The sequence below is a fragment of the Lathamus discolor genome, chromosome 6 (assembly GCF_037157495.1).
Source record: "Lathamus discolor isolate bLatDis1 chromosome 6, bLatDis1.hap1, whole genome shotgun sequence".
NCBI classification, from domain to species: Eukaryota; Metazoa; Chordata; class Aves; order Psittaciformes; family Psittacidae; genus Lathamus; species Lathamus discolor.
In genome coordinates, this window is record NC_088889.1 from 40,627,976 (window position 1) to 40,652,788 (window position 24,813).

At 42.4% G+C, this 24,813-nt stretch overlaps 1 protein-coding gene across 3 annotated transcripts in view; it reads left to right on the forward strand.

Moving 5' to 3' along the window:
• Positions 1-10,028: 10,028 nt before the first annotated feature.
• BAZ1A (bromodomain adjacent to zinc finger domain 1A) overlaps positions 10,029-24,813 on the forward strand; it is a 61,661-nt gene continuing 46,876 nt past the window's right edge. For 2 of the 3 annotated variants that reach the window (XM_065686305.1, XM_065686307.1), the window contains exons 1-3: positions 10,029-10,166; positions 10,858-11,007; positions 18,781-19,059. In XM_065686305.1, coding sequence (XP_065542377.1) covers positions 10,895-11,007; positions 18,781-19,059 — 392 coding nt within the window. In that variant the 5' untranslated portion in view covers positions 10,029-10,166; positions 10,858-10,894. Of the gene's footprint in view, positions 10,167-10,527; positions 11,008-18,780; positions 19,060-24,813 lie in introns of those variants that run through there. The other variant, XM_065686306.1, reaches the window with a different exon arrangement.

Consider the following 24,813-nt stretch of genomic DNA (forward strand, 5'->3'; position numbering starts at 1 on the left):
TCCTTGCTTGTAGGCCCTTGGGTTCTGATCTTACAGCTGCTCAAGTGTTTTGACATACTGAACACCACTGAATCTTTAAGGATCCTGCCCACGGGGGGTTTGTATGTGTGTGTATTCACTTACTCCTTTAGAAAGACTTCAGATCATATTAATCCATATTAATTTTATTATGAAAAAGTAATCAGGTTTCATAATGAACTAAAAAGCAATTTTAGTATGATTGAACTTAACGGGGGTAACATCCTCTCCTTACAGATACTTTTTCACCTTACTTTCATACTACCTTTAATTTCTTTAGAAGTTCAAGCACATTAATGAGCTTTTCCTCTCACAGATGTTTTGCAAACGCTGCAGAACATACTCACATGGGAGAATATACTTACGTCTTGAAATACATAGCTATTGACTGTCAAAGGGGTTAATAAATTGCATTTAAGTGTAAAGAAAAGAGCATGTAAGTCAGCTGATAGGGCTAGATTTTTAGCTTTACTACTCATATAGGAGGAAAGCATACTATGTCACATATTTCAAATACTTCAATGCAAATCTCCCTTTGGTGGGACAAGTATATACTTACACCAGTCATCTGATACAGTTAAGCAGAGTTCTGCAGAGTTCCTACACAGGCAAACTCTAGACAAAAGGAACTTAATTCCAAACAATGCTAAAGCTAGTCTATGCATAAAGCTTGCACTGGCTCAATCTTGATCACTTTTTACGCCCACTTGACTACATACCTTTAAACCCCTGTGTTAATGTGTTAAAATAATGTTCACACCTTGTTTCTCAGTGTGTCCATCTGACAGCTCAGAGCACAGCAGCTAAACCAATTCCAAAATAACTCTAGTTAAACTAGTCCATGGTCTGGACTATATGCAAAGCTCATGATACATCTAAGAGTAGGATCTAAGAGCAGACTGTGTTAAACAAAGAGGAGTCAGGAAAGTTCCTGCATTTCCTCACACTGTGAATCTGTTAACAATTTACAGGAGCTTTTATCCTTCCTTAAATCCTTGCGAATCGACAGTTTACAGAATGAAGGGGCAGAAGGGACAGACCTGATTTTACAAAAAAGAATGGTCAGATGCACAAGGTCTATACACCATGGAAATATGGAAGACTAGTTACATAGATTAATTCTAGTTTAACTGAAGAAACAAAAGTCCAAATTACTCCCAGCAGCACTTTGCTGTTCGACCCTCACTGGAACTGATTACATTTTATGACCCTCAGCAGAAGGACCTCCTAATCTCTGGGTGGTTTTATACCTGTACCACGCACCACTGCTGAGCACTGAGCATGATATGGTGTACGAGAAGCAGTGCAGATTATGGCAACAAACCGAGTGCTGCTTCTTCACTATTGACCCGAGGGGTGGCCAAACCCTGTGCTCACAACCCACATACTTCAAAGCTTTCCTGTGGCGTGGAGCCAAAAGGTGCTTCCTACTGAATTTTGGCAAAGACCTAAAAGGTGGGGAGGGCAATGGGCCTCCATGGTGACCTGCTTCATGGCAGGCTGCTGGTGTGCCACTATTGTGCTGGGGCTGGCGCCAGCCCTGGAGATTGCCCAGGCTGCCGCCTGCCATTTGGAGGCACACACTAGACGTGCGGAGGAGGTTGAGGTGATGGACTGCACGGCCTTTCTACAGCAGCCACAAACCCCAGCCTCCATCCTTGGGCAGCAACTTTCAGCCTCCCGCACACCCCTGGGAAGACGGGTCAGACAAACGTTGAGGGCTTTCCTGAAAACACCTCCTGCCACAATGCTCACCTTGGGTTAAGCTTTAACCAGCCTCCTTATCTACAGGCGAGAGCACAGACACTCCACCCGCCATGAGGCTGCCCCTGATGAGCAGCTTGTGGGGGGCTTTGTCGTAAGGGTGCCACTGTCCATGCAGAGACCCCACAGCATGGGTGCCCACCACCCAGGACCGCACCTGCTCCTGTCGCCGCCAGGGGCCATGCCGGCCAGGCCACCTGCCTCTGCTGTGCACGCTGGCCCTGGCCCCAGCCCCAGGCCTGGCCCCAGCGCTGGACTGCAGTGCCCATGGCTGGGTTGCTGGCAAGGCTGGTGCCCAGAGTGCAAAAAGCCTCAGGCGGTGGCCCACTCGCCATTCTGGCCTCTTCCCTGTGAGCGTGTCTGAGGGACTTGAGGGCTCTTGGTGAATGGATGTCCCTGTCCTGCCAAACAGCTCATGGTTTAGGCAGGTGTGAAGTGGTTAGGAAGGACATGAAAACAGACAGACAGCCGGCTCTTCCTTAGGGAAGCCATGAGCTGAGCGTGGAAGCTCCCACCATCATGCAGGCACTGTGGTGGTGCCTGGTTGTTAAAATATGGCAGTGGCTCCAGCCTCCTCCACAAAATGCAGGTTTTCCAGAAGTGTTTTCCTCCCAGATCCCACAGCTAGTGCCAGACTCTGTCTAAATCCCACTGACAGGCCAGGGAGTGGAGCTGGTGCACACTGGGGTGGCAGTGTTGGCCTAACACTAAGGACCAAACTGACAGCATCAAATAAAACCTCTCTGGCAGCATTTACTCATTCATGCATTCAGACTGAGCTTTGACAGCCAGAAGAGCACAGCTTCTGTTTGCTTCTGCAAAGTCGTTTGGAAAGTCACAACTTTTTGTTACCAGGTTCTGTGTGAATGTTAAGAATTTGTATGTGTTGGCATGTGTCAGACATGGGCTGTAGTCACAGGCTATTGTGGAACTCACCAAGAATCCAACCACCGGCACAGACCCGAGCAGTGTTTCCTGGCATACCTTTCCCTTTCCTCCTCCTGATTTTTAACACAAATTGTCCTCCTGCCAGGAGATTCGTTCAGACTGTGTGAATGAAGTATTATGAAGTATGACCTGGGGGGAAGGGGGGGGAGATTAGAAGTGTTTTACTTCAACTTATGTCAGCTGTTAAACATTTTTAACCAAGCATGTGTGCAAGCAATATGCACAAGAATTAGATAATGCTGAGGTTGTAACTCCTTTCGCTGCTAAACTTTAAGTTGCACAACAGGCAAGAAATGAAGAATCGAGGTCACGCGTATGCCTTGCATGGCTAAAACCCCTATCTACGAAGAAGGAAATTCTCTCACTGACCTTTAGTTTTGTCACAGAGGCACAACACACCCACTCACAGACATAAGAAAGCAAAAATCAAGGTAGCTCAGGGCAGTGATGGGAAGGCCACGATTTGACCTTTTAAACCTTTCTCCTTGGTACTGACTTTAGTGGGGGTACTTACTAAGATAAGGTATAAAAGAACGCTTTTATACTTGCACACTTTCTCCTTTTTCTCATTATTAGCTGAATTGCTGTCACTGGACCTCATGTGAGTCAGTGGTACTGAGTGTAACTGAAAGTTTTCTTTAAAGGAGGGGTCTGACCTGTTGCTTCCTTTAGGGACTTTGTAGAGCTGTAGGTGACCTTTCATTTTGCCTTAAAGGAGGCCTGCAGTTAAGAGTAACTTTCTGATTTCTGGGACAACGGGATGGTCGGTATGCTGTTTTAAGTGCTACTGTGCCTGTAAACTTGGATTTACATACTTTTTTAATGACATTCTGTAATTATGATAACTAGGGTACAAACAAATACAAAAAGTATTTTAGCCTGAGATATTTATACCAATTAAACCTGAAACATGGGTACATTGAGAGGTGCATAATGGAAAACTGCATCACTTGAAAGTGTTCCTATAGAACAAGAAACTATGTGCATATTAAACATTTTTACAACACTGTGTCCGTGCTGTGGGGTTGTACTGAGTAAGGTCTCACGTACTATAACTTCCATGTTCGAAGGTGGTCATAGGATTTTAAAGTCTTGCTCTTGCTTTTTGTTTAGAAACTTCTTGGATGACTGGAATATGCAACTGAAATAATTTTCAGTTCTTAATTCACAAGTTACTGAATCTTTGACAATTTAATTCTGTAAACTATTGCAGTAAATTGGTACCAGTAACAAAAACATTTTATTCTTTGCTATGAATGCTTAGCAACTTAATGGTAACAATCCTACTGTTACTGGCTGTCCTAAATCTTCTAAAGCCCGCAAGAGACCAAAGCACACACTGGATTTACCACCTTTTACATCATTTTTCCTTTAGTTTTGCTCTACATAAATTATTTATATAAACCAAAAGCACTTATGAGTCCCTGACTTTTAAGAAATGTAGAAATCCCATCAATATCTCTCTTGGGTGTGAAGACCCAACATGGTCATCATGGGACACAGGTGTCTACCTAATGCATGCCTGTCCCTGGATCTTGGGAAGAGGGAGAATGATTATGTAGGCTGTAGTTCTCCTTTTGGAGTATCTCCCTTGTGTATAGTATTCCCCTGAGGAATATGCTATGTGGCTGTGATGTAGTATGGTGGGCTTCTCTCTAGCTTTAGGACTCAGCACACCAGGCTTTGATCACTCTGCCAGCACCTTGTTAATACAGTTATGGAAAAGCAGTATCCTACAAAGGCATGAAACTGCAGCTTATTTTGTACCCAGAGCAAGCTACTGCTTCACTCCAGCCCTCATCTATGTGGGCTGAAGTGGTGGCCAGGGTCTAGGCACGTGCAGGAGCATCATAGTGAGGCTGTTCCACCTGCACACACCACACTCACCTGTGTGTCATTAAGTGGGGAGGCACCCAGAGTCTTTGTCAAGCCAGCTACTGGCTTCTTCAACTCTGCTCCTATTTGAGATCTACCATCGGAATAGTGCCTAAATGGTTAATCTCTTTGCCTCATCCTCCCTAAAGCCCTCTATGAGAGGTAAGTAGCAGAATAGAAGAAAATAAGGTGAGGGCCAAAGGAGTCTCATATTAAATGGATAAGTCAGAATACTAGTCACAGTTGTGAGTCATCACATTTGTCCAGTGAATGACTCTATGAAAATCCAGCATGGTCTGTCTGTGAATAGAATTGGCTCATAGCTGTAATCTTTGACTAAATAAACCTGTGATCAGCTACTGTGCAACTTCTCTTACATGCTCCTCAACAGAAACTGCACTGCATGGGATCTCCTTCAATATGCAAGCAGGTTTGTCTAATCTCAGCATTACTGAAAAAATAAAAGTTGGGACTATATGGTCATGGAACAAATTCATAAAGTAACATCCTTGAAATTATTGGTTCTACTCATCAACTGGACAGAGAGGTGTTCAATACAAGTATTTCAAATAAGATTAATGCAAACTTGGTAAATGGTAGGAGGTTAGTATTATGCAGTTCGAGAATCCTCAGTCTTAAATTTGACTGCGTAAAGACTGCATGAATTTGACTGTTATCGATTCATATCCAGATTTCAAGCAGGATATTTAAATCTATTGTAAAAGCCATACATGCTTCAGTAGCGATAATGTGCATATCTAGCAAAAGGTAGCAAATTCACCCATCATTCATTGAAAATCATTCATCAGTCATCATCTATTCTAAATATTAGTTGGCAATGAGAAATTCAGTATATTTTAGTGTCAGAAAATTACAGTAGTGTCAATAGTCTGTATCCTGTGCACTACAACTGTAAGAAAGAAAACACAGTACCAATCCTCTCAGAATGTAAGCTGGCTTGAGAGACACTATTAAGAAATGAATAGTGGTTTCACAACATCATTTTATCATTTTGTAATCAGGCTACAGGCCAATCATACATGATCATCGCTGCAAAGTAGATGAGGTCGGAGTTCCTCCCCACTAGTATAAGGTTATCAGCCTAAATACCTTTAATAGCCTTTTCAGAGAGGGAAAAAATAGGGTACATTTAAAGCAAACTTCAGAGGAACATCTCTGTTTCTGGTGTTCCACAGAAATTAAACATGCAATATCCAATAAAAGCAATGAGAACTGTATGTCTAAATCCTTTTAAACTGTGAAAAAAAATGATGAAGATGGAATGCCTTTAGGTCGAATAACTCTGACGATATAAGAAACATCTCAGTCCTCCCTCCCCAAGGGCTTTGTTGGGAGATAGGCCCTGCTGTATCTGCTGTTATTTAACTTTAGCAATAGGGGAAGCAGACTCTGGCCATGACTTACTGCCCTCTAGGACAGCAACAGACCCAAAGGTTATGCATGCATTTGCAACTGCGGAATGCTTGGGTTAAGGAATTATCAAAAAAAATGTGACTGTACCAAAAATTTACTGACAGCAGGGATTGATTCTTCACCTTTATTTGTGACTCCTGTGAAAGCAACAAGCACTGAATGTGTCTAGCAGCTGCAGAAAACAACATCCTAACCTTCTGCTCCAGAACTGCTTTCAAAGCATATTGAAACACAACTGAGCTAGAATGAAAGCTGAAAATATTTGTGAAAAATCATCTGTGTATCTCTTTGGTTTTTTCTGACTGAAATATGTTATTTATAAGTGAGTGTGTTAGTAAAAATCAAGCATAGTGCTTTACAGACAGTGAAAGACAACAGACCAAATGTTACTCCTACCCACAGCTGGGGTGGATTGATAAAACCAGCACATTGTCTTTGCTCACGTAATTTTAAGTCTAAATAAAGATATATGATCAAAAGAGTATATTGGCTCAGAAAAGTGGCAAAGAAAGGGCAAATGTTGAAAGAAAAGCTGTCTTGGTAAATTATAGAATGCACAATCAGATAAATAATATGTTTTTGCTGGGTGCCGCAAGATCTATAGCTTGTTTGCATTATGGAAAGGAAGGACTTTCAAAACAGCATTTGGAAAGAAAAGGAATGGTACTATTTCTCAAAAATCTACTCTGTGCATTAAAATGAGTCAACGCTCACATATATGTTACGCTTTTCCTTTTTTACATGCTCCAGTCAACTGAGAAAAAGGTAGAGATTACAGGTGTAACTTGACTGAACAACTAGCAATCTCTCATTTACACAAATAGTTGCATTTTTTCACATTTATCTTTTCAGCCATGTTCTTGATAATAGAGTTAAGAAGCTATCATGCTGTTCAAAGTCCAAAGAAGTTCTTTATGAAGAAATCCAGTGAAGTTTTCTGACTTCAACCAAATCCTGAGAAAACAAAGTGGCAATTTTGTGAGTAAAATAAAAAGAACAAAAAAGCAAGCAAGCAGCTAAACATACTGTACAGAAAAAAACCCTCTCCCAGTTGTATGATAATGCAGGTAAAACTGATTAAAATTTTGCTTTTGCATGGTTCCAGGTATATGATTTGGTTTAACATAAGTTTTTTCGATGTAAACTTAGGTGTGAATTTAAAGTGGCAATGATCTAGTAAAATGATTCCATGTGCTCTACTTGTTCCAGAATAACAATAGTATACATGTGGTATAGATACATTTGGTAATGGATATAGCTGAATAGATATTTGGGAATATCTGAATAGATATTCAGATTATCTTTGTGTAAAGCAGTTGTTGGTGATTTCAAGACAGGAAGAAACAGGACAGGACAAGGAATGATATCTGTGATAAAGCAAGGAGCAAGTGAAAAGAAGTAAAGAATTTGTAAACTGTGGGGAGAGCTGAAGGAGCAGCTGGGGGGCTGCCCCAAGCCTGGGCTGACTCTGTCCTGGGGAAATCATTCTACCCTTGTAAAGCAACGAGACCAAGTGTTTTATAAGGTTTTATGTTCCAAATATAACTATTTTTAAAGTTCCATGAACTGCCATGAATGAGAGCCAGTCTCCCTGGCTAGGGAACTCTGTTAGTATGGCTGTTGGGTGTAAGTCATCTTTTAAAAAGAAAACAGCTTCTTTTTTGCTGCTTTGTGGCAAAACACACATCAACAACCACAGTTACTGTCATCAATTCCATTCTTGTACCTTGAATCAAAGCTATACTTTCAGTGATGTGTTAAAAATACCCACACAAATTATTGCAAAAATTAAACGCAGTGTAAAAACACAATAAATATTTCCATGGAAGGAAAGCAACTTTTTTTCTGATTTCTCAGAATTAAAACCCAGTGAATCCTCAATAGACTTAATAGACATTAGCTGCTGTCATAAACATTGTTCTAGTTCCTGCTGACCTTAGTGGGAGCACAACCAGAGCTTGGATTTATGGATTTCAAAGAACAGAGCTGGATTTGGAGGTGAAAACTGAATGAACTGCTCCTGTGTATCCTATGAACATGAAAACAGAGTGCAACCTTATTACTCAGTTAGGATCTGTTCTCTGGAAAATCGCCGAGGGAATAATGAGGGAGGAAGAACAAGAGGAGGAGGAAAAGGTGAGAAGAAAAGAGGAAGAGGGCAAGAGAGAGCAAGAAGGAAGGGGGAATTTGCTTTTGATGTCACAGTTCTATCAACTCATGCATTTTTCATGGGTACCAACTAGTGCTAAAATAAGGCTGTGCTGACAACGTGAGCATAGAAACAATCAGCTAAGTTCCCAAACACCACGATACTGGCTTAAAAATAATGAGATTTTAAATAATGAGACATTCAAAGCTCAAAGCTTTTATTTCCCTTCTAATTTGCGAGTCTTTCAGGTTCAGATATTCAAGCTTTTCTCTTAAACTTGATATTTAGAAATACAATTATTTTTAAGGAGACCTGAGGTTCCAATTTAATCACATCTGCTGAAGAGCTAGAGCTTGAAACAAAGCTCAGTGTTGTGAAATCTCACTGTAATCATAAGAGCTAGCAACACTCAATGTCATAACCACGGCGTGCTGTACAGTTTTGACGCAAAACTAACTAAAAATTACCAGATGTTAGGTAGAAGTGCATTAACTCAAGTTATGTTTGTGCCCTTTGCTAGAAAGTAATTAAAAACTGAAAGTGAAGCCAGCTGGCAAATGTAAATAAACGGTGGGACTCAGGAGTTAACCTGTTTTGTAGCTCAAGCTTCGTATTTTGTGAACTAAAAGAGCCAGAATTAACACTTCTCAGTGCTTTTGATTAAACCTGAGCACGTTTTAAACCAAGTAATTAATGAATTAGATGTAAACATTCTTTCAGGTTTTAGTCACACATGCTACAGCAGCACCGATCATTGCCTTTACTTGCAGAGGTAAAGAAAACAGCCCAGGTACAGGTGCAGGAAACAGCACAACACCTTTATTTGCAGGAGCAGCACTTGAAGTTGTAAGCTTAAATTATTTAGAGATCAGCTTTCAGGTATTAGTCACATAAGAGTTCTGTGGAGTTTCTACAATTATTTTATAGGGTTTTTTTTTTCATGTAAGTGCTGGACCCTGCAGTAGTGAACTATAATGGACGTGAACTTTCTGTGTTTTTGTGTCCTCGAGCTGACTAGCACTTTTGAGAACACAACACCCCAGTTTTAATTTTTAATTACCGATGGCACTGTAAATGCATTAGTGTGAAATAAAAAAAAAAAAAAGGGGGGGGAAAAGAAGAAAAGAAAAAAGGGGGGTGAAAAATTAAAACCATGTAGTGATATTTTTGGTGAACAGGAAACAAATGTTAAAGGGCCCACGTACAACGTTTATGCTCATCTTAATTGTATATAACCTCACTTTCAGCGAAATCTATCGCGTGTGCCCCTGTGTGCTCTGACAGCACTACGCTCCCGGCTTTTGGGCTGTAACAGAGAAATGTCTCCGGAATTGTACTGTCAAACGCCGAAACCACTGCGGACGAGCCCGAGCGGACAGCCAGCCAGCCCCATCGGGGACGCGCCTGTCTATGCTGGGCAGAGCAGCTACTGGGGACGGCAAGTAGGCTGCCCGGGGCTGGCGGTCCCGAGCTGCTCGGCTGCTCCTCGGCGCCCGGTTGCGAAGAGCTGGTCATGCCGGTGGCAGGAGCCGCGGCCGGGCGAGGAGCGCCGCAGGCTGGGCCGCCCCGCATTGCCTTGCCGCGCCATACCGTGCCGTGCCGCCGGCAGCCCGGCCGGCAGCGCCGTGCGGGAAGAGCCGCCTTCCCCAGCGCGGTCAGCCGGCCCAGGCCCACCCCCCGCACCGGAGATCTCGGGCTGATAATTCAAAAATGGAGGATGCGCCCTCTCAGCCATTAATTAATAATGTAGCTCGCTGTCTTCCTGTGTGACACACGCTGGAAGGCACCGAGCGGCCAATAAAGATGTAGGGGAGAGCAGGGGAAGGCTCCTCCCCGCAGCTCTTCCTGATTGAGGGCTTGAAGAAGTAGATCAAAAACTTCCCAGGAGCCGGGGGGGGCAGAGGACAGGGCAGAAACGCGGCGAGGGCACGGCGCTCCGCACCGGCCGAGCAGCGAGGGCAGCCTGCGGCCGCGCCAGGTGGGCCCCGGAGCAGGGCAAAGGGGGGGGGACCGCTCGGCGGCGGGCCGAACGGCAGCAGTCCCCCGTGCCGCGGCCGGACTGTCTTGCGGCGGCAGAGCTCGGCGGCGGCAGAGCTTCGGGGCGGGAAGGGCGAGGACCCCCATCGGGCAGCGGCCCGGCAGGGAAGGGAGGAAGGAAGGAGGGTGATAAGTGGTCGGCGCTGCCCCTCCTGAGTGTTTGCTTTGCGGGGAGGAGGCGGAGGCGGTGGGGGAGTGGAAGTTGGTGTCCGGCCCGGCGTGTGTGGGTCAGAGGCGGGGGAAGGGGGCGGCCCGGGGGCAGGGGAGCCAGAGGAGACAAAGCGCGGCGGCGGTCGGGGTATCCCCGAGCAGAGCACATTGCGCGGCTGGGGCGGGGGCGCCGCCTCCGCCCGCTGCTCGGCGTCATGGCCCCATTGTGAGGCAGAGGGAGGCGGAGGCGGGAGGAAGGATCCGCCGTTCGCTCCGCGCTCAGTCCCAGGCAGGCAGCGGCGCGTCAGGCACACAAAAGACCGCCGTGCCGCCGCCGCTTTCTCCCGCTTCTTCTTCGGCCCCCCCGGGGGGAGGGACACGCCGACCCCGCTCCCTCCTCCCCGGGCCGGGGGCCGCCGCTGCCCGCACTCGCTCACTCTCCCCACATTGTGTATTTTTCTTTTTTTCCTTCCCCCTCGAAGCGGGTCCTGGGGCAGGAAGAGAGCGCGGAGTGGGGCGATGCCGCTGCTGCACCGAAAGCCCTTCGTGAGGCAGAAGCCCCCCGCCGACCTTCGTCCGGACGAGCGCGTTTTCTACTGCAGGGTCACTAATGAAATCTTCAGGGACTACGAGTAAGAGACAACCCCTCTGTCTGTGTCCGTCCTGTCCTCCCCCCCTCACCCTCCGGCGGCGGCGGGAGCGGCTGACACCTGGGCGGGCAGGGAGGGGATTCCCCGGCAGCGCCGCGGGGAGCCCGGCCGGGGGGAAGCGCGGGGCGTGAGGGGGGGCGCGGCTGACGGCGAGCCCGCTGCCTCCTGAGGAGCAGGGGAGAGGGCGGATCTCTCGCCCGGGGCAGGGGGAATCCCTGCCCCTCCTCGGCGGGGTATCCCACGGCCCCCCTCCCCTCGCGGCAAAGGAGGGGAGCCGGCGCCTTCCCCTCCCCTAAACCCCGCTCCTTCTGCGGTGTTGCCCCTTCCCCCTCCGGGGAAGTGAAAGTTGCGCTGGTGGGAGGTGGCGGGCGGTAACGAGCGTCTGCGGGGCCCGGGCTCTCCCCCTCCCCGCCTCTCCAACGGCAGCCGCGTGTCGGCGGCGGACGGCGCTAGGCCGCCCCGCGGAAGCGGCCGCGCCGGGCCCGTGTTCAGCCGGGGCAGCAGGGCAGCCCCGCCGGCATGTGCCGACCGCACTATTGTGGTGCCGGCCGGGCGGGGGGCGCCGCCGCCGCCTGCGGATCCCGCCGGGCTCGGCCGGGCTCGGCTTCCCGGCCGGCACCCGCTGCGGTTAACCTCTTGTTATCGGCCGTCGGCCGGGCCGGGCAGCCGGAGCCTCCGCAGCGCCCAGGGCCGCGCTCGCTCCGCCTTCACGGGGAGCCGCCGGCTTACCCGGTTGGAAATGGCTGGCGGGCCCCACGGCCCGGCCAGGTAGGGGAGCGAGGGGTCAGTGCACCTGTCCGGCGGGTGCGGGTCCCGCAGCGCCAGCCCTCCCTTCCCACCGCCAGAGCTTAAACACGGCCTGAAAGCGAGCGGGAACACCTCTCCCCTCAGGACCTCTCCTCTTAGAGAGGCTTGTCCCTCTTACTCCGTCCCTTTTTACCCTTCTCCCCTTTCTCTGTGTCTAAAGAGACTAGTAGGAATTACGCAATTGTCGTTAACGGCGTTAACGACATCCGAGCGTATTGCACGGGGAGTCCCGAACTTGCTGCGCTGACTTTATCGCTTGTAAGAACAGCGAACAGAAAGTATTTAGCGAGACCTTTTTTCAAAAGCTGGTAAATGTGTCCCCCCCCCACCCTCCCCCAAGTCTGATCCAGCCGCATCCCCGCCCTCAGAAAGGCCCCCACATCCGAACTCTCCTTTTTTTAAAAGACGTGCAGGCTAATGAGATTAAATCTGAAATACTTTTCATTTGCAGCACATGAAATTAGAGCACACCTAAATCTTTTTCGTGTTTAGGCTTGTTTTTCTTACTCAAGTACACTTCACCTAATAAAATTTTTAAAGAAGCTGGATTAGGTAACTTTGAAGAGTAATGCTTTACTGTTTCCTGGACAATATACTGTGGGGGGCAAAGGGGGTGTAGAATGTGATGTTGGAAGCTTTGTAAGGAGTGTTTTCATTATAGGGTGTGTAAGAGACTGACAGCCTCCTGTCCTTGAAGGAATTAACTCCCCCTCCCCCAACTTCCAATATTGGGAAAGCTGCTTTTCTGGTTACAATTATTATTATCACATAGTTAGATGAGTTTCACCTATTTGTTGAGACTGTGCTGAAATATGCTTCAGGTATATGTATTTGTTAAAATTTCACCGTGAAAAGTATCCTTTTAAAACATCTTTCTGCTCTCAGAGGGTTTGGTGAATATTCTAAGTCCTCTGACAACCTTGTTTATACTGCAAAGATGCTGTCACTAAGAAGTAGTATGAAAGACTGAATTCCATAGTTAACCAAAGTTCACAGATTAAGGGATGAATTTAGACTTGTGTTCACACAGGCAATACCTAGAAATGTCAGCTGGTGGTTAGCTCAGGGGTCAGAGCTTAGAATATGGTATTTGGGAAAACTCTGCAGAAAATTCTGCTACGCCTGGGTTTTCTGGACATGTGGGGTGGGGTTTGTTTGTTTGTTGGTTTGTGGTATGGTATTTTTGGGCAGGTTTTTTTTCCTTTAATTCTTTTCTGGCTTTTTTTTTTTTTTTTTTTTTATATTAGGTAAAATTGGTGCTTTGGATTGAAAAGTTTAGCATTTTTTGTTTAGCAAGGTGTCCTGGAACAGATGAGTAAGTTTAGATTGATGTTAGTTGCTCGTGGCATAATCTAGTGGAAAAAATAGGGTCATCTGTCAGCAAGTTTTTCTCTGCTGCTTGCAAAGCGATGCTTCAAATAGCTAATGTCTTCTGGAAACAGCATTTCCCATTTCTTTGCCTAACCAAGGGCAATTAGATTAATAGGTGTAGGGAAGGCCCACTTTTAAAAATTGTATTAGCTGTTTCATGAAAGAAAACCATTGTCTCAATTGGGCTGAATCTACTTTGGCAATAGAAACTTGAATATTTTTGAGGGGAGCATTTAAAAGTTACAGTGACTAGATCTAAGTGGGCTGTGAAGAATACATGTGGTAACCTGGATTTACACCCTTCCTCAACTGTATGAACACACTTAATTGTGACAAAGGTTAAGACTTAAGGTATTCTCTGTTTTTTGTTGGGTTTTTTGATTAGCTTTTTTTCTCTTGTAGAGTACAAACTTAGAATTGAAAAGATTTGTTCATGCCCATGACAGCTTTAGTAGAGATGAATACAAATCTTGTATCAGTATTACTCTTCTCTGTATAAAAAATCATTATGCTAATGTGAGGAGAATTTGGTAAGATGAATATTTTGTAAAGTGACTTTCCTGTTAATCATGTCTTCAGAATCATAGAATAGTTAGGGTTGGAAAGGACCTCAAGATCATCTAGTTCCAACCCCCCTGCCATAGACACTGCATACTATACCATGTCACCAAAGGATCTGTCCAGCCTGGCCTTGAACACTGCTAGGAATGGAACACTTACCACTTTGGGCAACCCATTCGAGTGCCTCACCACCCTCACAGCAAAGAACTTCTTCCTTAGGTCTACCTGAACTTCCCCTGTTTAAGTTTAAACTCATTGCCCCTTCTCCTACTGCTGCAGTCTCTGATGAACAGTCCCTCTTCATCATCCTCTTAGGCATCGTTGTAGGCCCCCTTCAGATACTGGAAGGCTGCTATGAGGTCTCCAAGCAGCCTTCTCTTCTCCAGGCTGAACAGCCCCAGTTTCCTTTATAATCTGAAATGCCATCACATAATTTTGTAACCCTTCAAAACGGGGTGCAGTGAGGTGGCAGTGTTTGATTACATTTATCAGGAGTAACAGGAATTAGGGGAACTGATGTTCTTTGTGGTTGGTTAGAGGGACAGACCTGGGGACAGACACAGTAAGAGTCTCTACAGCCACAGTAGTAGCTGGAAATGCAATTACGGGGGATGTATAAGAAACACATAAAAGCAGTGGGATGTTACCACCAGTCTTTGACACCTTGTCTGTGGAAGTTAATAGCTGATGGAGACGTGTTGTGAAAGCAACTATTAGAGTATGGGAAGTCTTGCTAGTGAAGACAGCCTGAAAAAGAAAATGATGAGTAGTAAAGATACATGGTAGGAACACTCCTCATTCTAAAATGCAGGGGGCAAAGAGCTGCTTTGCATCTTCAAAACGTATTGAAACTTCTTTACAGATTGGCTTGTGGAATTCTTGGTTACAGTAAAAAATAGATCTGTTCAAAAGATGTTTTAAAGTGCCCTATAGTTAAATTAGGTATTTTTTCTGTTATTGAAGAGAGACTTATAATTTGAAATATACTCCTGAATGCATGATTAACCTGTAAATATTAAGGAATAAATGTTCCCCCCTCGCCCTCCCTTCCTTTCTTCCTTTTTTTTTTTTTTTTGGTTTCTTTGGGGCATTATGTTGCAATATGTGTTATTGATCACTTGGGGAGACAAGTCAGAGTACAAGAATACTTTCGTGATACAGAATGGCAGGGTTGGTGTTCTGTGATGACCCTCCTACCATGGACTAAATAGACTGTATATGTTATGGGCTCACAGGGGCTTCAGGATTAAAATTAACAATTATTATAAATTAGCCATTCCATTGGGTTTTTTATCCCTTTTCTTCTAATTTCACTTAGTGCGACTTTCTCATATTTTACATTCTCCACTATATAACTCTTCTGTTTAAAAAAATAACCTCCCAGTTTGTTTTAAATATATTCTAAGAAAATTGGATATAAGGAGGAAATTCTTTCCTGTTAGGGTGGTGAGGCACTGGAATCGGTTGCCCAGGGAGGTTGTGAGTGCTCCATCCCTGGCAGTGTTCAAGGCCAGGCTGGATGAAGCCTTGGGTGGGATGGTTTAGTGTGAGGTGTCCTGGCCTATGGCAGGGGGGTTGGAACTAGATGATCTTAAGGTCCTTTCCAACCCTAACTATTCTATGATTCTATGATTCTATGAAAATGAATAAAAGTAAATAGTTTGAAAGAAACATGTTCTTTCCAGCACACTAAAAATAAAGTAGATCTTGGACTCAATGGAAATACTTGGTTAGTTCAAGTAATTTCTAGGCTGGATTTTTACATCTGCTGCAAGTCAGCAAGGAGATTGCAAGTGATTTATTTCTGTTAAAGAACTGCCTCCTATCAAATACCTATCAAGTAGCAGTATTAAACTACTTTTCAATGATTTGCTGACAATTTCTGTTTACACTACCTTGTACAGAAAACTATAATATAAAAGAAAAAAGACAGCGCAGAAGTTAGCATTAATTACTACTACAGAGGCAACTCTCTTGCCTTTAGTCCCTGCTCCTGCAGTAGCTGAGCTGATACCGGCATGTTCACCCGAGCACTGCAGTCCCATTTGACTACTTGCAGGCAGGTGGGACCATGCCTGTGAGCTTTGTGGACATGTTTTGTATAAACTTCCTTCTCCATGTTGTCAAGAGTTAGATCTTGAACCAGTGAGGAAGCCCCAAAGATGGTAATACCTTGGTTAAAGGTGTATGTAAGGCTTCAGGTGTGATGTAGCAGCAGATGCATTTGCTGTTGTGAATTTAAGTAGAATGTAGAATATGATCAAGCGCATTATTACCCTTTAAGTAAAGGGAAGGGATATCATGGCTGTTGCTACCATTCACTTGGTTTGCTAGCTGTTGTGTCTGCTCTTCATAAATAGTTTTGTGATAACAGACACTGAGGGACAGAAAGAGTACTACAACATCTAGTGCTCTGCTACTGGTTTTTTGTTTTCTCTCTTAAACCAAGTTGAAGTGAGATCCTTAAAACATTGCAATAAAGCTGTGTTAACAGACTAAGCCACAGATGGTTTTGATGTGCTATAGGTAATGACTAGCTAAAGACAATGCTTTCAAAATAGAATGTATTTTTTTTCCCTGCAAGTTGACAGGGGAAAAATCCACACAAAACAAAAGAGGAAATGAGGGAGAGTGAAACTAGAGACACAAGCTACTCTTGTATGCAAATGGAACAGGTTTTCCTCAAATATGTTTCAGTTAAAGTAATCTTAAAATTTTGCACTTGTGATAATAATGGTCAAAAATTTTTTGAGAGGGGGTTTGTTGTGGGGTTTTTGGTGTGGTGTTGATTTTTTTTTTTTGTTTAAGCGTTGTCTTCTTTTTTTTTCCCCCCCTGCTTCCCCCCCCCCCCCCTTTTTTTTTCTTCCTGTAAGTTCAATGCTGTTGCTTTAAATAGCATGACTGCCCGGTGTCCCTTCACAAAGAATAACAGCAGCTCTTAAAGGGACACTGCCAGCATCAGCCTCAGCCTCTCTGAGAGAGGCTCTGCTCATTCTCTGAGCTCCCTTCCTCTTTTCTCTTTTTCTTTTTTTGTTTTTTAATTTCCTTTTAATGTCATATTTTTTAAAAATTATGTTCCAGTGCTTTTTTTAATAACTCTCAGGGTGTTTTTCACTTTTCTAGCTAAAGATAATGTTCAGGAACCTCTTTGGAGAGAAACAAAAATATATGTAGAGACACACAGCTGCATGAAGATTGAATAAATGTTACTTCATCCATTGAAGTCTAAGACTACTAAAATTGTCAGTCTAATACAGAAGTATAGAAATGTTGGGCAGGAAGAGACCTGAAGAGATCATGTTTTATGTATTCTATCACCTAAAAAAAAAAAAAAAACAACAGAAGAAAGATAGGTTTTTGTCTAACCTGTTCTTCAAAATGTTAAAGTAACTATACCTTAAAGGTAACACACAATAAAATGCAATAAAGATACACAAAGAATGAATGTCGGACGTCCATTCTTTATATATCAAAGAATAATTTCTCTTGTTCTCTCTCTGTTATTCTCCTTTTCTTGTTTAGAATAAGCAAACCCGAATTACTCTGTGTTACTTGTGAGTGTTGAACCCAAGTAGTATAAAAATCTGAAATTTGGTAGCTATTAAATATTATTCAGATAATATATCTCTTCTGTACTTTTCCCCTTCTTGCAGCTGATATTCTTCCTAAAGCATCTCTCACTCAGAGGAATCCTGTGCTCATACAGAAAGGATTATCTGAGCCAGGGCCCTCCATTGTCCTCAATCTGGAATTTCCATTTTCATTTACAAAATGTTATGGTTCATCTATCCATCTGCAGTGAACATTGTTATCTACAAACTGATGCACGTTTGCCAGCTTGAGTTTGCAAGGGAGCCTGCAAGAAAAAACCTCACTGTTAACTGCCCAGTTCTCTAACCCCACTACTGGGAATGATTTATACTGCTCTACCCTGTTAAAAATGGGAACCCTGCACAGTGTATTCTTCTTTATTTTTCTGTAAATGAATGAATTTTCAGTGTAGGTATCTTGTGTAGCATTCAGTGTTCTGAAAGTACTGAATGTCTCCTAAGAAATAGCTATGCTGGACTGATACAAGGCGGAGCAGACCTCCATTTGTATCCATACTAATCCATTAAGATTTTTAAAAGAGGGCAGATAAAAATCATTGTCTGAATTGGAGCATATTGAAATATTGCTCTGCTGTCCGATCACTGATCCATAGTGTATGATATATTTTTAACATGGTTTTTGTGAATAGCTATATCATCTACTTCACCTACAGTGTTTTAACTGCTTTGTCTGATAGTTGTCAAAATTGATAGATATTGACTAAGGAAAGCTGCTCTTTCTTGATTCCAATATAATGACTAGTAAGCAAGCAATAGCAGTGTAATTTTAGCATTAATCAGAAATACAGGTAAGGAAGAGAATCAATATTTGCTAATGGAACAAGGGAGGAGAAGAATCTAGTTTAAAAATACTTTAATGCTTCTTCTGAGAGAAATGCAAACAGTGAAGGAATAAAAACTATTTAGAGAACTACTTGACATTAATATTTTACCTCTCCCATCTTTTCATTTGTGAGCTAGGGCACTCAAAATCTGAAAGTTACTCAAGTTTCAACATGTTTCTGTGATCTTAAGGTTATTATGTGCACTTTTAGACCCTCCTCTTGAAAATATTTGTGGAAATGTGGGGGATGTGAGGAGGATGTGACACCTATTAAACGCAGTGTGATTATTCTCATGTGTCAGGCTTCTTCTATATGAACATTTGTTTGCAGCACTTCCGGGTGTTGATATTATTAGTGTAGCCTGTAGTGAGAGGAGACTTTGGTTTTGCAATAGCAGTTTACCATGCTGTGGCTAAAAAGTGGTAAATAACTCTTGATTATCCAAAAGCCTGTGCAGGAGTAGAGCTGCCTTTTCATTTTAGCCTTGTAAAGGAAATTTGCTTTTGTAGTAATTGTGAGCAAATTGAAAATGTTTCTCAGAACTGAACTGTTTTCTTTCTCTCTCTTCCTTGCCTTTTCAGTGATTTTTTTGAACGCATTATTCTGTGCAACAGCCTTGTGTGGAGCTGTGCTGTCACAGGTAAACCAGGACTCACATATCAGGAAGCACTGGAATCAGAGAAGAAAGCCAGACAGAATCTTCAGAGTTTTCCAGAAGCACTCATCATTCCAGTTCTCTACTTGGCCACCCTTACGCGTTGCTCCCGGCTGCATGAGATCTGTGATGAAATCTTTGCTTATGTCAAGGATCGTTATTTTGTTGGTGAAACAGTGGAAGTAGTTAGAAATAATGGGGCAAGGTAAGTATATTTAAAAATTAATACATACTTCCTTTTGGTGAGGGTAATTTTTGTGTGTGCTTCTTTTAAACCAAAATCAGAATAATAAACTCCATCAAATGCATCCAAAGTGAGATGTGATGCTTAAGCTAGTGGTACTGTTACTGTTCCTCCCTACTCTTAATTAAAAGTAGGATTGAATTGCTGGGCTTGGTATCTCTTTCCTTAGCTTAGAAGCAGCTGTGGAAGCAGGACAGCTCTTTCAGGTCTGGGCACTGCAGTTTTTTGGTCTCTGTGGTGGACTTGCAAAGGAATGTCAGCTCCCAGATATGAGAAAGGTGGATTGTTTGTAGGATGGCATTTAATGAGAAACTAGGGGAAGCTATGAATTAAGAATCATATGAAAGTTTTGATGAATCGTCCAGAATGTAATTCATCACATGGTGTTTTGTGTACTCAGAATGGCCTAACTACTAAAAGCTTTGAAGTATTAGTAGTTGGAATTTTCTTTTTAGGTAGTAGTGAAATTTGTGACTGAATTCTCAGAAGTTGGGAATTAATTGTAAAATGTTTGTAGTAGGCGATTGTCTGGGATTTAGTGTGATGGGGTTTTTTTTCCACACTTGGGGTTAGTGTTGTGCTTACTCTTATACTGATGGTTATATAGCATATGTTTTTATTGTTATCCTAGTTTGATTAAAAATATGGAAGAATTTTGAGCTTCAGATGCTTGCTTTCTCATGTCACTGGTACATGTGCTTTGTAGTATAAAGAAGTTTTACAGCATGTAACTAGCTGGAGCCTTTTTTTTTAAAGCAGCTTCTGGGAGACGGGTAGAGAAGGTCAGTGTTTTGTATAAATGAATTTGTAGTTTCACCTAACACATTTAAAATGGGAAAGGCTCAACATGCTCAACTTGGAAGAACCTGCAGAGCACGTGCTAAAGCCTTTGTGGGTTCAGCTGTTGCTGTTTTGTTGTTTGTGGGGTTGTTTTGCTTTGCCTTATTCAGGAGGAAGGTACCAGCTAATACTACAGAGTGGAGGGGGTTTGTATGGGTAGCCTGAGCTCTCAGCACATAACCTGGTGATAAGAATGGGCTAGTTCAAAATAGCCATTGGAGAACAGTTATTCTGTATGAGACTTTTTAGTGGCTGATACAGATTTTGAGGCAAATTTTGTACTACTCCAGGAATTAGAATCTGTGGTGAGCTGCAGGGGATAAGTTGTGTGGAAATTCGTATGAGCATGTACATAAGGTCAGTGCTTAATAGAAAAGCTTTCTGTCTCTTCCCTGCTCTGTTCCTTTCAACCAGTGAAGTCACAGTGTGCACAGCCAGGACAAGAATAAATTAAGTAGCATGCTTAAGTTGTTTTCTGAATGTCTTAATGTATTTCTGATATTTTTTAACTAGAAACCTGAATATTGTGAACTGTCGGTGTAATTCAGGTGCTGGTTTTTGTTTGCTCAATGAAATGCCTTTGTTTTCAATCCTTGAAGATACTGTCAGTTTCCAAACTAATGGTAAAAAGAATGCTTTAGAAGAACAAACCCCTCCTCCCCCACAAGAGATCAGTCTATTACTTTCCTAAACTCTTTTGCATAAAATATTTATGCATATGCATCCTAGCTTTTTTTAAAGCTTAAAGTAGGCTTATGTGGTAAATAAACCTGTCTTGGTTTTCCATCTTTTGAAATTCATAATTATTTTACTTTTCTTTTTAGACCGCCATTAATCAGTTCCTAAGTTTGATTAACAAAATGGTTTCTACTAGTTACGTAAGCTAAATTCTGTTCAGATAAAGTTATGACATGATTATCTCTCATGAGAATCGCTATAATTTATTTTTTTCACCAGACTTTAACTCTGTTTTCTTGGTTGTTCAAAGCTGTGTTGAAGTATATATCTAAAAATTTTGTGTTCCACTTCCACAGATCAGTGTATTCATAGGATATAAGCTAGATTTCTTAAGCCTTTGGGGTAGGCTGGATACCATTCAAAATACTGAAGATACAGATAGAATCTGTTTTTATCAAAAATTACCCTTCTAGAGGTTATATGTTTTAAACTGCATAAGATTCTGTCTAGTGAAATGAAGCATGAAAAATTTGCTGAAGCTGTTTGTATGCCACTGATATTTTAGCCAGATGACAGTGGAGAGTTAGTTCAGACTTTTAATACTAAATCCAGGAAATAGAGCAAATAACACTAATGCAGAGGGATTTGTATGCTTACAGATACATAATTAAAGAATATGAGGGGGAGGAGGTGAGGCGTTGTTATTCTGCTCAATTAACAGTTGACTTTGACCTGTATTTTGAAGTACTACGTTGGGGATTAAGTATAGCGACTCATGTTACTTGTGAATAACATGGTTGTCGAACAGAACAATTTGCACGTCTGTCGTGCAGCTACTTTTTTGTGATCTTTTCTAGCAAAAATGATCACAGTCCATCTACAGTGTAGTAGCATCCTATAAAACCAACAGATTTTGGCAACTCATGAAAACCCAGTTGTGTCATGGTGTTGTGAACTCTTCCACTGAATTTATGTATGAAGTTTTTTGCGCGTGTCAGCAGGATCATTTATTTGCATAGCTTAATGCAAAGCCTACAACATAATGTATATGTAACCAGGGGTGGCCCAAGCAATTTAAGTATTGACATTTTATAACCCCTAACTTTGCTCATGTAATATTGTTGAAGGATAGATTGCTTTGATGCAGCTTTCTAGATTTTGAACCAAACAAACTGGAGGGACCCAAACACTAGAAGAGTTAGTATTTTGGCTTAAAGCAAATGGTTTTGTCTTGAGCTTATGAAGTGGTCTGTAGTACTGTGAGCAGTAGGCAGGTGATCTAGAAGTAGTAAGAGGACAGGTGCTTTGTGTAGAGGCTAGGTAGAAGATAGTTTTGGTTAAGACTTGTTCTTGTATCCAACCTGTGAGTTCTGGTTACAGAATCTGATGTCCCATTGCTTTTTCTGGCCTTGCGTCTCTGTCAGGCTCTTTGAGTTTCTAGCCTTTTGTTGTGCTGCTCAATTTTGAATTTGGCTGCTTCTGCCTGTTGCTGAAGTCTGGTGGGAGGAATTCATTCTGGGACATGTTCTTCTGTCTTCCTTTTGTTTTGGTATGTCTGGTGTCTTAACAGACCTTATCAACCAGAAATAAATCGTAGAGAAATCTCCCCCAGTCCTCTGATGTGTCTTGTTCAGGTCCTCTCTGAAAATGATTGGTGATTTGGTAATCAGAAACAACAGAGAATTCTGCTTCTTTTTAACCCGTTCTGATGATGTATTGATTAAAAATGACCAGGCTTTGTTTGTTTGTTTGTACATGTCCAGCTTTTCTGGCCAAACTGGGTGTGACTTTTCTCCAAAGTGGCAGCTGTGCTAAGCTTTAAAACAGGAGGCACTTGAATTTCCATTTAAAGAACTGTAGGAGTTGTGTAACAACATTTTTCTAGCAGTGTCTGTGTACAAGACAAAATTATTTGAAATATTGGTCTGAAACATAATATAAACATAATATAAACATAAAACCTAATCTCAAATTAAGCTTAAATTTGTCTGAGTTGCCAAGGAACTGAAAACAGCTGACACTGTAAGTACTGTTATTCAGAATGTCAGTTTGCTGCTTACGGAAAGTAATTTATTGAAAAAGGCATGGAAATCGTTATTACATAATATATAAATCTCAAATTGTTGGGGGAAAAATAGAGCAATATTTCATGTTAACCATGATCACTTAAGATGTAAAATAAGTAGCTTACACTTTATTGAAGCAGAGGAAAAAGGTTGACCACATCACTGGAATTGCTTCCTGTATCCGTGGGTCAGAACTTAATTGAAGACCCATAACATACTAGTTGTCTTTTTTTCTTTCCACAAGGAATGGCATCTCTCGCAATAACCTGTCCATCTGTTGCTGTCTCAGAGCTGTGTTGTATTATTGGTACTTAACATTTGTGAAATTGATTTTCAACATCTTGGCATCTGAAGTCAGTTACCTGAAAGCTGGAACTATGTGACGTGGAAGGCCTACCTGAAATAACCTCAGTGAATGCCTCACGCACACCAAATAAAACCTTCAACAGCCTAACTCAGTCAGCTGTAGGACCTGTTCTTTTCTGTTTGAGGTCAGCAGTGTGGGCTTTTTTTGTTGTTTTGTTGTGTTTTTGTTTTTTTTTTAAATGATTGTAATTTGTTAGAGCAAAAGCTAGATTTAAAGCATGTGTAAACAGCCAACTCTTGATTTCTCGTCAGTGATCTGAGTCTGGTGCTATCACAATAAATAATGTCTGTCTTTATTAGGGTATACAAGTGAGCAATCTGATAATTAGCTAATTAATCTGTAAGCTTGCAGTCTGACTTGAGCAATGAAGAGATGTGAGGTTTTAGGTTGGGCAACTCTACTAGCTCTTCAGCTCCCCCTCTACCTGCCCTTAAAGATAGCTTATATGACAATGCCTTCCCTTCCCCATGGAGGTTGGGGACAACCAGTTGTTGTCCATGAATTTATGTGCAACTTAATTAAAAGTCTTAAAGGTTGCTTAAAGGTAGTGTATAAGAAAGAAAAAATCATACAGAACATGGCAGATACTAAAAAGGAATATCTTTTTTCTTTGGATTTGACCACTAGATGACACCACTGTGAAAGGGTATTTGCCTAATTCTTGTGAGTGAGCAACACCAGAATGCTTTGAGATAATACAGTGTTTTTAAAATTAGCCTACTTACAGAAGTAGTAGACAAAGTTCTCTGTTGGGAAGATTGCTGCATCTGAGCACACATTTGGTATAAATTGACATCCTTTCTCTGCTCTGAATGATCTGATGTCGACCACTGTCAACCTGTAGGAAACTTAAATAATGATAGAGCAGCCTTCTCTGTAAGTGAAACTTTTTTTAACTCATCAATTGTTTGGCTGGTGTTCCAGTGCTTTAGGTGTTCGTAGTGGATTAACCACTGCATTAGGCTAATTAAAAGATTTGCATACTGATTTCATCTCTGTAAGCCTTAACTGGGGCACAGGAATTGTGTTGCTAGTCATGACTGTGCCTAGCTGATAAGGAGTTAGGATGGTAGAAGATAAACCTTGTGAGAGACAAGGATACAGCTGATTTTCCAACTTTTTTATTCAAACTGGCAACAAGGTATTACTGGCTTTTATATATAGTTGTTTTCTGAGCACTAGGATAAATTAATATGAGACTACTAGGTAGTAGAAGGCAGTGTCTTTCACTCTAATGAGTTACAGTGAATGTGTTGGTGGACCAGAAAATAATTTACATTTTCCCCTTTGACATGCAGGCTGCAAAGCTGACTGGATGCACAGGCACTGGGGCTAATGTCTAGAGAATCAGAAAGTTGTTATAGAGTGTTTCTTATAGTGATAAGGCTTAAGCATAAGTCCATACTAAGAAAGTTTCCTACTTTATTTCGAAAGGTGAGTTTGAATTCAAGTAGCAAAATCAGTGTGGTGCTCATGAAACAGCATAGCTGACATTACGGGAGAACAGCTTACGCGTTCATAGAGCAAGGACAGTTTGCACTCTTCCAACATTACTGTTTATGGATCAGTAAACTCCTGGCTTGGAAAAATCATGCTTAAAGATTTTACTTTCCATTGCCCTTCAGTCCTTTGAGATATAAATATATTTGTATTTGTTGACTAATAATTATATTTGTGTTTGACTAATGGAAGCTATGAGATGATGGTATCTGGGAAAGAACCTGCAACTCCTTTCTTATAGATTGTTGAACAGCTGTTATACAA